Source organism: Abramis brama (assembly GCF_963993115.1).
Source record: "Abramis brama genome assembly, chromosome: 23".
NCBI classification, from domain to species: Eukaryota; Metazoa; Chordata; class Actinopteri; order Cypriniformes; family Leuciscidae; genus Abramis; species Abramis brama.
The window spans coordinates 25,133,998-25,147,881 of record NC_139985.1 but is presented as its reverse complement, the minus strand read 5'-3'; the positions used below and the strand labels follow the sequence as shown (position 1 = coordinate 25,147,881).

General features: G+C 39.1%; 1 protein-coding gene across 1 annotated transcript in view; it reads left to right on the top strand.

Annotated features, from left to right (window-relative positions):
• Positions 1-13,884, top strand: part of ptprga (protein tyrosine phosphatase receptor type Ga) — a 254,040-nt gene that overhangs the window by 205,541 nt on the left and 34,615 nt on the right. Inside the window, exons 8-9 of the mRNA XM_084100324.1 lie at positions 3,357-3,549; positions 13,481-13,665. Coding sequence (XP_083956450.1) covers positions 3,357-3,549; positions 13,481-13,665 — 378 coding nt within the window. The remainder of the gene's footprint in view (positions 1-3,356; positions 3,550-13,480; positions 13,666-13,884) is intronic.

Sequence of the window (13,884 nt, the reverse complement as noted above, 5' to 3'; positions counted from 1 at the left end):
TTCACACTCTAAAACGAGACGTGATGGACGGAAGCACCAACTCTCGGTGTAAATCATTCGTAAAACCGTATTTACAGATACTTCTGTTCTGCTCGTGTAACTTGAATAAGGCTTGATATGCCATTCTATTATGTACCTGATTGTTGAATGTTCAGCCAACGCAATACTGAAAATAACATTTTTGTCCGCTTGAAATTCGTGGAAACTTGTCTGCGAGGTAGACAAGAGGAAGACACATAAAACGCATGACCAAAACCTAAACCTAACCACATTCTAAAAAAAACATACAGTATAATAGGTGTACGTGTTCGTACAATCCAAGTCATACAATAACGGAATATTCTAGTTTTCATGAGAGTTCGTTGGTCACAATGGTTGACTAATGGACAAATTGTTTGTGATATTGACTATTTTGTTTATTATTGATATTACTATTTTTGATATTTTTTACTGGCGGCAATTTAATTAGCATTCTGATAGCATCTTGTGCTTAAGCTGGTAGCTAAAGTTTGCACAGCAAAACCCCTCTGGGAGACGTTGGGTTTTCAATTCTTCACCTTTAAAGCACGCGCCACTATAGTCACACACATTCAGACGAATGGCTATGTGCCATGTCTTGTGATGTTTTTAAGTGTGTCCCCATGATGGGTTTCTTAGTGGTAATTATAACAGGTTAGTCCATTTTTTAAATGAGTGTTTTTCACATTGTTTGGACAATGGACATAAAGTTTCAACCATTTATGATGCATTATGAAGGCATTTGCATGACTTTACCTATAGCCTAATAATCACTGTACAATCTGCTCAGTCATAGCCCAGATTTTGTCAGATGTGTGAGTCACTATCAGTATCCAAATGTTCTGAGCCCGTCAGAGCAAAACTGCAGGAAGTGATCCGTGAACGGGTCACAGCTCACCGAGCGTTTAACAGGAAGACACAGTCCCTTCCTTAGAGCTGTAAACACTGCCCAGAGAAGCTTTCTGCTCTCATTTGACACCTCTTAAAGTTCTTTTGTTCCCTTTCATCTCTGGGTGATTTTGTTTAAAAGGAAACACTGCTGAGGCAGATATAAGTGAGTCTATGGAGGAAGACAGTTGTCCTTCACTCCCCATTTTTCTTGCTCCTTTGTTCTTCATCAAAGCAGGAAGTAGGTCACAGAGACTGACAGACTGAGCTCTGGGGCGCTTTAAGACACGATCGATGCTCAGCCAGTCTACTGCATTTGCAACATCTGGAGCATAGGTGGACATCACACACACACACACGTCTTGCCATTTGCCCCTAGAATGCCCTGTTGCTGTGGTTAGCCATAAGGGATTACTCAACCATCAGACTCCAACATGTCTTTTGAGCAGTGACGCACACACACAGATGTGTGACCCAGAATGGCCCTGTTTGCTGTGATTTCCCACCAGGGATTACTTAACCTTCATACCCATGATGCACAGTCATTTCATAAACACACACACACAAACACATCTGTCCCGGATTACTACACCGCTAAGAATTGTACACAATGAGAGACGTGCTTTTGTAGCCGATGCCCAATCCTAGTAAGCTGTTTAGAAGCAAGGTTTTGGCGTACGAGGGATTAATAGATGAGGATTGTGATCAGGAGATTATCCGAGAGCACCATATTGATGCAGCGGGTTTCGGTGTGAACCTAAAGCACAGGAAATGATGTCACAGATCAGATTTGGTGGAATATTGGAGAGGTACAGCATGTGGGAATGTAGTTTTCATATTCAGATGTGTGTCAGAGCACACTCGCGTACTCGTTTGAAGTCTCATTTGGATTCTGAAACAGTTTGAATTCATTTGGATTCTGAAACGGATAATAAAACACAGACACAGATGCTCAGGCTGTTTTTGTGTCACACATTTTCTTTTCTGTGTGCTTTTTCACGTTTACCTAGCTATACGTGATGGCACCATAAACTTCTGTTGTTTTTATATAAAACTAATTATATTTGATCAAAGAATTACATGATATGCTTATTAATTTAGCTAATTTATTGCATACGTCAATGTTTGCTGATATTACTATTCTAAATACTATATATTCTAAAAATAAAATGTTAATATAAAAATTATAATTAACTTGACTGTGTTATTTTGATTAAGTTACAATTCCAGACAGATGGGACAGTTTGTGGTGTCATAAGAAGTGAAAAAATGCTGAAGACAATAATTTTTTTTTTTTTTTTTTTAATAAAATAAAATCCAAAAATAAAATCTATCGAACTTTTCGAAACACTAAAACAACCCTGATCCAAACCTTAGTTTTATTAGGACCTAAGAACCTTTACTCGAAAGAAAGAAAGATGGATGCATGGATCAAATTTTTCTTCTTAAATGAATGAACCATTTTAACCTTTGAGAATGTTTTCCAGTGGAGGTTTAACCATTTTTAGCTTTCTGTCCTCAAAAACAATTTCTCCAAAGTACTGTTTCTCAAACTCACACATTCCCAAACACTCAGCCTTGGCTTTTTCTTGGGGCCGTGACACTAACATCAGCCCGTCGGTGAGCGTAGGTCGGGCTAGTTTTCATGGTGTGTTCTACATGCCTGCTCTAGTTGGGCTGAAGAAATATTGGAATGTAGAAAGTGATTAACATGATTGATATTCAAAATGTAAGGATGGGAGCGCTGCTTTGTTTACGGTTTGTATATCTGCAGTTAGTTTCGGTTTCCCTTTTTGAATGACGAACATAGACTATTGATACCTTCTGATATAGACAGATATTTACTGACACACAGGCGCAGAACGCACGTGATAGTTGACAGCCGCCTTTCGTCCTTTTGGTGTGTTCAAGCGCAGCTTTTTGGTTGAGACGCAGCCGTGACGAGGCGAAAACACAGTCGGCTTTCATCGCTGCTAGATCTTTGACATCAGCTTGGTGTGTCACATCCTTTATACTAACGTGTTTTAGTTTAAAGTGATCCATCAAATGACTTCAGATTCCACAGGATTTAATATAATATTAAAAGGCCGATGTGCAGTTTCGGCTTTCTGAAGTTTAGTGTTTTCAGAAAGCAAGAGAGGGAAGGAGAGGCAGAAGGTTAGTGAGGCATGGCTGAGGCAGAAATAAGACAGACAGTCGGTCATGTTTTTGGTCTTTGATCAGCCTGTGAGCTAAAATAACATTCCTCTGAGTCCCTAGTTTTGAAGGAGGGAAAAGACACTCCGGGCATCTTGGGAGATGACTTACTTAAAAAATAAGAGACAGATATGAAAACATACTGAATTCTCTCTCTCTCTCTCTCTCTCTCTCTCTCTCTCTCTCTCTCTCTCTCTCTCTCTCTCTCTCTCTCTCTATCTCTCTCTCTCTCTCTCTCTCTCTCTCTCTCACAGCTGGAGGCGTTCTATTCCATCTTCACCACAGAGCAGCAGGACCATGTTAAATCCGTGGAATACCTGCGAAACAACTTCCGCCCACTCCAGAGTCTGGACAACCGAGAGGTCTTCAAATCCGCAGTCAAAGATGCTTGGCTGCCTGACTTGACTGACAGCCTGGGGAACCCGTACGGCACAGAGGCTTCCAAAGGTGGGCGGGCTCTCCTGTTTATAAACCTGATGTTTATATATCATAGCTTTGCATCACAGATACTGTATTCATAAGCTTTAGACTCTTTTTAGATACAAGTTTAGATTCAAATAGATTCAGATTTTCCTCATTAGTGCTTACTTATAATGCATGGCATAACACGAGAGCGAACGCGTGCTCGTCAGTGTGTGGGGGTGCGTGTGTGTAATGAGAGTGAGTAGGTGGCATATGGTGCCGTCCTCTGCTATTGTGTCATTAGACGCTCTGTCTTTACTTGCCTATTTTATCGCTCATTTCTCTGCTCCGTGTGGCAGCCGCGCTCACAGGAAATGCAGCTTTTCAAGGACACACTGCTTTTCTCACCTCTGTGTACGCCACAGATCTGCTTCACACGCTCCAGAAGACACCTGCTTTAATCGACAAATGATCGGACCATTCCATAAACACACTTTTGTTTTATATCATGGTGGGGACCTTCTTTTGGCTTTTATTGTGTGTTTTTTTTTTGGTTTTTTTTTTTTTTTTAAAGTAATAAAATAAAATTAATAGGTATGAATATTTTTGTACAAATATTAATATGAGGTTGTTATACTATTTAATTATAGTAGATGTATCTAATCCAAAAGAGATGTTTAAAAAAATAAGTTGTTTTGCTGGCTTTGCATGTTAAATTAAATTAAATTAAATTAAATTAAATTAAATTAAATTAAATTAAATTAAATTAAATTAAATTAAATTAAATTACATTTTTGTACATATATTAATATGAAGTTGTTGTACTACTTAATTATTGTATATTTGTATTGAGCTCAATTTTTCTTCATGTAATAAAAATGTAATATACACAGAATATAGAAGTGTATATTATATAATTGCATTGTATATATACATAACTCAATAATTAAAATAATTATAAAAATATTGCTAAATGTTTTATCGTAAAAAAAAAAATGGAGATCACAAATTATTGAATTATTGAATCTATTGACAGCCCAACTATGTTTATTTGTTTCATAAGCTGTTGATTTGTTTTTACTGGTATTGTAAGCCTAAATTTTTATATCCCACACTGCGTTGAGAAACACACCTGCGGCCTCTTGTATAAACTTTCCGTAGATTTCATCCTAAAAGTGTGTGTAAGCACAAAAGCTAAAAAACACCAGAACGCCAGAACCGACACAAAATTCCCTTTATTAAATCCAGTCAGCGGAAGATCCATGCTTCTCCACCCCGTCTCCTCCCCGAAATAACCATATATTGAGCTTACAACGCCTAGTTTTACCATGCAGAGTGTCCATATGGTGTGCACATATTGACGCCTAGTTTATTTTTATAAATCCTGATATGTGCGTGGAAATTGCTTACACACATTTCTATACCAATTTTGTGCATCACGTTTATACATCAGGCCCCAGGACTTTTTCCTGTTGTGAACTTCAATGTTACCCCTTTCTGTCACCATTTACTATGTACACTTCCCGCTTTTTTGCTGCCTAGCAACCTTGTAAAGTCACTTTTCATGTGGAGATCACAGCGGCACTTGACGCTTGTGTTGAGAAGAGCATTGAAGTCTTGATGTGGGTCATGTGACAGGGATCCTAACATATTAATAAGCATCCTTACTGCCATTTCTACATCCCTTTATGAAGCTTTCCTCAAGGGAACATTTGATCCACACATGGATTGGCAAACAGAATTAAGCACACTCACACACACATCCCTACTACCTCTCAATACAAACAAAGATTGTTTACCCCATATTCACAAAACATTCATCCTACACACACTTTTTCTGTATGTTCCCGAGCAGAATATCTTGAGGGCTTTAACAGATATTGATTGGCACTGGCATTATACCGCGGTAGCTCCTCTCATTTACAGTTCTCTCACATTTTCATAAAATCTTGCCTGGTGATCCATGGTCCAAGCACAATCCCTCATTCCCAACGGCTCTAATACAGATCACAGTGCACAAATTACAGGTCAGAAAGACCACACCATCCTCATCACCTTGGCCAGGGTAAAGAGACGACATCTACACGTGGCCAGACAGTGTTCCTTAAACCTGGGACACACCAAGCTACGGAGCCCCTAAAGGGACGTGGTGGTGGAAAAAAATGTAGGATGGGAGAAATTTTTCCCTCGCAAAGATATTTGCATTCCCCCGAGAAACTTTGCGTTCCCACGCAAAACCTGTTTTGAGCTCGGACAGACACTTCCTGTTTAATGTCCCGCTGGCAGTGTTTCAGAGCTCGTACGTTAATGGAGCGTTTCATAGTGTTTGAACTTGGACTCAAATATAAAGAAATGCGGTCAGTGCTTAACTCAAGGAGTTCAGTGAAGTTGGCAATATTCACATAGGCTATTCGAACTTCCCTATTCTTGAGCTAAACGTTGTTAAAACACAAACGACAACTATTTACAATCACAGTAACCTAGACAACGAGCTACAACCCAATTCTCATCAAAACAAGCTTTATAATATAGGCTAAATTGATCTCTATGAGCAGGCGTTTGAGAGACTAGTTCAAAGGGACCGTCTGCAAAGTGCAATATAACCCAAAAACGACTACAGCATCAACTCACAGTCAAATAGTCATTAACTTCAATGTTATAAACTGTAGTGCCACCCAATTCAGTTTACACATCAATGGTGACCCACTGGTCATACTACACTGCTTTTGCACATTTTATATTATATTCAATATTATATTAATAAAAATATTCAATAACTTCACTGTAACACACCAAATTTAGTTCACACATGACACATCACTGCTCTAATGTTGGTTATAGGCCTACAACAATTAGTTTGGGAAGTAATTGCACATAAAAAATAAGTAGGCCGATTCTTTACACAAATGATATTGGTACTGTAGGCTACGCAGCTTTTGCATTATATTTGCTTACTGAATTTGATGGCATTACACTGTACACTGTATGTAGCCTACACTTCACACACAGTGTGAAGTTATTTCATATTTTTTTCTAAAAAGTTATTGCTTTTATTTCATAATAAATAATCATAAAAATTATGCATTTTTATCAAACTAAGTAATGTAGTATAACCAGCAGGAGAGCAGTGATGTGTGAACTGAATTTGGTGACAATTCTGCACATTTTATATTATTAAACATATTCAATAGCTTCACTGTGACACACTGTAGGCTACTGACAGTACAGTGTGTCACAGTGAAGCTACTGAATATGTTTAATAATATAAAATGTGCAGAAGGGTTTTGGGATTTGCACTTTACAGACGGCCCCTTATTTGGACTTGTCTCTCATTCGTCTGGTTAGAGACAAATTAATATTATAAAGCTCGTCTTGATGAGAATTGGGTTGTAGCTCGTTGTAAATAGTTGTCGTTTGTGTTTTAACAACGTTTAGCTCAAGAATAGGGAAGTTCGAATAGCCTATGTGAATATTGCCAACTTCACTGAACTCCTTTAGTTAAGCACTGACCGCATTTCTTTATATTTGAGTCCAAGTTCAAACACTATGAAACGCTCCATTAACGTACGGAGCTCTGAAACACTGCCAGCGGGACATTAAACAGGAAGTGTCTGTCCGAGCTCAAAACAGGTTTTGCGTGGGAACGCAAATATCTTTGCGAGGGAACGCAAAAGTTTTGCGTGGGAACGCAAAGTTTCTCGGGGGAACGCAAAAGTTTTGCGAGGGAATTCTCCCAACCTAAATAATTTTCCACCACCCCGTCCCTTTAGGGGCTCCGTACCAAGCTGACGTCAAAGATCTAGCGGCGATGAAACCGACTGTGTTGTGGCCTCTCCTCGGCTGCGTCTCGGACAAAAAGCTGCTCTTGAACACACCAAAAGCACGAAAGGCGGCTGTCAACTATCATGTGCGTTCTGTGCCTGTGTGTCTGTAAATATCTGATATACAAACCGTAAACAAAGCAGCGCTTGCTTACCATTTTGAAAATCAATCACTCTGATCACTTTCTTCATTCCAGTCAGCTCATGTTATTATGAAAATATTTGTGCATTCGAAAATGACGTAAAATTATAACTAGGGATGGGAATTGAAAACCGGTTCCACTCGAGAACCGGTTCTAAGTTTTATGAACCATCGATATTGTATGCCCTCGACGTTAACGAGTCCTCTTATCGATGCTCCTGCTCCGAGTCCCAGCCATAGTATATACAGACTATGAACTCACAACTGTCCCTTTTTATTCTACTAGCAGTGCAAATAATTAAGGAATGGAAAATAAAAAATGCAGTCATATGTTCAGATTCTTATTCAGCAATAGTCAGTATCGATAATCAAAAATCAGAATCAAGATCAGATTTAATCATGGAAATTCTTCAAAATCTCTTTGAGTTGAAACAAAGTAAAATAGAAGTACAGTTTATGTGGGTCCCAGCTCATGTGGGAATTAAAGGCAATGAAGAAGCAGATACATTAGCTAAACAAGCAGTAGATGAAGAGATGGTAGAAATCGAGATACCACATAGTATAAAAGAAATAAAATCAGTAATAAAAGAGAAAGTGATTAAAAAGTGGCAACAATATTGGGATAATGAGAGTAAAGGGAGACATTTATATGCAATTCAAAAGAAAGTGGGAAAAGGTAGAAAAAGAGGGAGAAATAGAAGGGAGTATAAGAAGGGAAGACTAAGGGTGGGACATACCGGTTTGAATAAAACATTACATTTAACATCTAAGCATCCAACGGGTTTGTGTGCGAAATGTGGACAGAGTGAAACTGTAGAACATGTGTTTATTAATTGTAATGGTTTTGATGAAGAAAGAGAAGTGCTAAGAGAAGAATTATGGAAGAATGAAGGGAAAGAGTTAACATTAAAGAATATATTAGACTCAGATATAGGAAATAGTACGGTTAATGTGTTGTTTCAGTTTTTGAATAATACTGGTTTAATGAAGAGAATGTAGGATTAATATGTATATAGAGAGAGGTAGAAGATGCGGATGAAGTATAGTGTGAGACAGGGAAAGTAAATCTGGAGGTAAATAAGGTTACGGAAGGGAAGCGGGAGTTGGGTGGAAGCTGGAGGAGCTAAACACGCAGCGCCAGTGTTTTTTTTTGGGGGGGGGGGGGTAGAAATGTTAAGAGATAGGAATGTTTCTGATCCAAGCTCCAAGCTACCGGATGATGGCAGTAATGCACTGTTAAGTGCGGTTGCCAATAAAACGAAAATCGGGCACCATAGCACGGCGTCCTTCGCATCTGTGCGTCATGATATCAAAGCGATTTGAGCAAAGGAGGGAATCATGGAGAGGGAGAGACGATCTAAAGCTTGGCTTTATTTTACTAAACGAGACAAATTATGCAGTTTGCAATAACAGGGTTTTTCCTGCATTGAAATTTTTTTAGCGGCTGCCAAAGCGAAGTTTGTCCCGACAAAGTCTTATTTGATCGGTGAGTAATGTAGATGAACTGCGGCGCTTATGACAGGGCGCATGTTTAACTGAGAGAACGAGCAGAGAGAGAGAGTGCCCCGGTCGCGCGCGCGCACTCTCTGTCTTCGGAGCCAGGCGAAAGTGTAAGTTAAACAAGACTTCACCGTCTCCATATTAAGCGCTGTCTTGCTCTCGCACATATTAATCAAAATAAATCGACACGATGGTAAAAGGTCGGAAGACCAAAGTTTCATGTGGAGCATTCTGAGATTTTTTTCCCCCTGAATTAACGTTACTGGGTGTGAATTGTGCTAAAATACGTTGCCTTATCTTCTCTGAAAAGCGTTCCGCACATTCAGCTGACATAAAATCACACTTTAAATAAACGAAAAAACCTATCCAGTGATGTAAATGTTTTCTGCGTTGACACAAACCTTGTGGGATGTCCATGTCATAACTGCTGGGATAATCACACAACGCGTATGATGACACGTCCAATTCGCGAACTAATGACTCATTTGAACCAATTCATTTTAATGAATGGTTAAAACAACTGATCTTTCCAACACTGAACTCACGAGACGTCTGAATCGGTGTATAACTAATCAGTAACACTTCACAGTAAGGTTCCATTTATTACATAAATTACATAAAAAGTACAGTTTGTTTACTCAAGTGTAAGCTTTAAAACGAAAGCTTTGTTCCTAAGTGTTTTCCACACAGTGCTATCAGGAATCGATAAGAGTATCGTTAAAGAATCGGATCGATAAGCAGAATCGTCAGTGGCATTGATATTGATCAAATCTTATCAATTCCCATCCCTAATTATAACTGTCTTCTGTCTGTACCGTCTTGACTTCTTTGCTTGCTTTCATCACTTTCGCTTTTATTCCCATGCACTCGTTCGCTAAGCTGAACAGCCAACCAGAGTTCTCCCTCTCACCGAGTCAACAGACAGCGTACGACTAAAGCCAACGGTGCGAAAACACAGCGAAAAAACTAAGCCGATCGGCGCTCTAAAACGGCCAGGCATTCCCCAACGGTCGACCGTCGGCTTGGTGTGTCCCGGCCTTAAGAGGAGATAAAGATGGAGACAAATACTACATTTGTCCTTTCCTATAAAGCTCTAATATTGTGAAAAATGTGTGAAAAAATCACATAAAATTGCTAGCTATAAAATTTGCCTTAGACTTAAACTTATTCTACAAAGGCATTTTGTTCTAAAAATGTAATTTCCACTGTTGTCATTTCCAATGACATTACTTTTTGTTATGGAAATTAATTTTTAAACATTTGTGTTGGAATAAAATGGCTGTCTATTTTTTTTTATAGGTAGCATTTTAAATTGATTCAGGGAAGGAAATCAAAAATGCCATAGTTCTTCTGTGATGCGTGAATATCCACTGTTGGACTGTTGTTAATAGACGAATTAAATGTCGACGAGCCCAAAAGTGGCAGTAGTGGAAGAAACACAGAGAGCTGACCACCCGCACTCTTCATTAAACTCTCTCTGTCCCACCAGCTTGTTGACATGGGTCCAAATAGCTCCAGGTGATTTGGATTGCCAGAATTGCACTGAAACTCCTAAACAGCTTCCCAGATTCCAGAGCCTTCTGAATCAGAAATATAATTAATTTGGGTGCTTGGAAATAATTCTGTAATACGAAGAGAGAACCGCTCCTCTTATCGCTCCCTGGTTATGCGTTTAATTTCAGCTCCGTGAAAAATTGATTGTGACACCGTCCGCTGTTGTCGAAGAATAAAAAGGGAACAGAAAGGATAGAATAAGGGAAAAAAGAATGAAAGGGTGGAGTAATAGTGCGATAGAGGCTGAGAACAGAAGCATATCAATGGTGCCTGCAGGCTGGAGCTGAACTTTTTGTCAGCTTCCATTAATTCAAAACACGTGCTGGATCATAGCTTTCCCTCGTAGTAGGCGAAACAGCCAAACTGGTTTAATCAGCAGTCCAAAATAGTCCAAAAGCAGCTCCAATCCCCACATGTGTAGGAAATGCTCAATTTAATATTTTTCAATATTTCAAACTAAAGTAGATGTAATCTGAGCTGTTCTTGTGTGGCTAATGCTTAGTTCTTTAGGTTTCGTGATGAACCTGTAACATTCCATTCCTCAAAAGGTTCTTTATAGTGGAAAATGTTTCTTTAGATTATTAAAATGTTAGAAGAAAGGAAAGCATTGTTCTTTTAAGAACGTTTCACTAAAAGGTTCTTTGGGGAACCAAAATGTTTTTTTCTATGGTATTATTGCACACACACAAAAAAAAAGAAGAAAAAAAAAACTTTTGGAACCTTTATTTTTAGGAATAGTACACAAAAATCTATTTTTTTCACTCTCATGTTGTTCCAAACCTTTTTATCCAGCCAATGGTATAGCATTTTCTTTTTCAGATGAACTGTTCTTTTAAACTGGTCTTATGTGTCAGCTTGTTCGAAAGAGCCGCTCAAGGTTAACGGCGTGTTTGCACTTTCTCTCTAATTTGACTTCTGCTCCCACCTTTTCTCCTTTCCTGCTATATCCCTCCATTAATCTCGCTCTCCATGGTCAACAAGCCGGAAGCCAAAGATGGCCTTTTTATTAAACGATTCTCTGCATCTCTTAAGAGACCTGCACTCTTGCGCAGGAACCTCTGCGACTGTGTTTCTGAGTGGGGGGAGCGAGCAGGAATGGGTTATATACTGTAGTGTTGCACAGACACATGGATGGAGGAAATGCTGTGATCAGGCTTTGCCTGTGATGATTTATTGGAATATATTTAAATCTGTCATTATAAAATGTACCAAAATATTTAACACGAATCATGCAAAGGCGTTGAGAATGTGTAAAACCCTGAGAATGACAAGCATTCTAGTTTGTACATTCTACTTCTACTAGTTTGTAGTTAGTACTTTCAGTGGTAGGAAGAAGCTGAAAAGGTTACAGGAAGAGGGTCCTGCAATTGTTTGCAATTTGGAGGCCTGCTCACACCCAGACAAACATTCAGTGTGAAAATTCGGTTTTTGGGAACAGCTGTTTGAAAACAAGATTAACATGGGGTGTAACGATACCCTCATGTCACGATTCGATACATATCACGATACTGAACTCACGATATGATATTATTGCTAGGTTAATGGAGAACTGACAATAAAACTCGTACAGTCATTTTCATTTTTTCAAGCACGGTAATTTTCATTTTGGGCGAACTATACACAATACATATTGTTGCATTTTTGTATTGTGATATATTGTGACACGATATATTGTTACACACCTAGTCAATACTGTTGGAATTCCTTTCTTCTTTGTGACAATAAAAGCCAATAAAGAAACAAACAGCGGTGCATCAAAGCATCATTTTTTATGCACTGGTCTAAACAGACAATTCGTATTTGAACATTCATGCCCGAGCATTGATGTTGGTGTCCTTAAGGGTCTCGCATGTTCCTGTTCCTGCTTCCTAATTTGAATTCTTGTAATATGGACTATTTTGTTAGTGATTGGAAAGTGCATACGTTCATGTAAGTAATAAAGCACTGCAGGTTTTAGGACATATTACAACAGCAAAATCATTTTTTGTTTGCATTTATGGTTACAGTTCATTATTGTTTATCTTTTAGGTATATGAATTATAAAAACTGATGTGGCAGAATTGGCAGCTCATTCCTCAATTTTGAAAAAGTCGGAAGAGAACATCATTAATTCATCTTCCATTATTCAAGGAGTTGTGGGCAGCGTTAATAGTCCCACCTGGACACTTTTTTGATCACTATATTTGATGCACTGTGATTTGAGACCCGCTGATTTTAATCGTGAATACCATTTAGGATGAAAATTGCAAATATGCAAATTGGGATGTTCATGAGCTTTTGAACGCAATTCTTCCATAAACTGCAGGCTGTTGAAATGTCTATGAAGTCGTATTTAAAGGACAAGCTTCCATCCTCAAATGTCAAAGTCATGTTTGTGTGCTATAATCATCAATGCATGCCATCTGTGTGAAAGCCAGTCTTAATGCAGTATGATTACGGCTGTAGTCACTATTACTTCTCTCATGATTAGAGCTAATAGAGGCTTCGGAGAGAGGAGTGATGGTAGAATTAGTTTAATTAGCATTGTTTTGGATGTAATGGCTCCCCTGTGGCTGTGGGAGGGAGTGTGCTTTGGCTGTGTGGAGGTGTGCTCTTGTCTGTGTTGCAAATGTGTGTGTGCATTTTAGGAACACCAAAACTAAAGAAAATTTAGGGCTTCTTCTGTTAGATTTCTCTCTGAATAGAAGCTCACCCCTACGCATGCTGTTAGCCGCCAGAAACTGTGGCACGCTCGGTGATTAAACACCTTCTGCTGGGGAGATTAACAGCAACTTGGATGATGCTGGTGTTTACAGAGGGCATGACACAATTCAGGACACGTGAAAGCCAAGTATATGGAGTCAGTAGTCTAACAGAGCCATCTAGTGGCTGTGGGATCTAAGGGCACCAATGGAGCTCAAGGTTAGAGTGGTGGCAAAGAGGTAAACGCACACTTTTCTTCTTTTCGTCTTTCACGCAGCATGCAGCAGTGCCCCGATCAACATGAACGTCCAGCACATGAACAAGACTGCGTTAGTGGTTCGATGGTCCAGTCCGGAGATCACCTACGATCCGCCCATCCTCAGCTACCTCGTTTCCTACAGCTGGACCAGAAACGACGAGTCATTCGAGGAGACGTACGTCAAAGGGAGTGATCAGAAACTGGTGAGGAGTTGAATGTTTTTTTGTGTGTGTGTGTAATGGTCATCAATGTCTCACAAATGATAAGTTATGGGTGAAACTGAATATTCATTGGGAAAAAATATTGGTGAGGGGTTCTGTGTGCTTTTTGTGTTTGAAGTGGTCATCTGCACCACAAAATCTCACAATAAACTCAGCAAATGATTAAATAAACATCTTTAAAGACCACATGAAATGGCATTC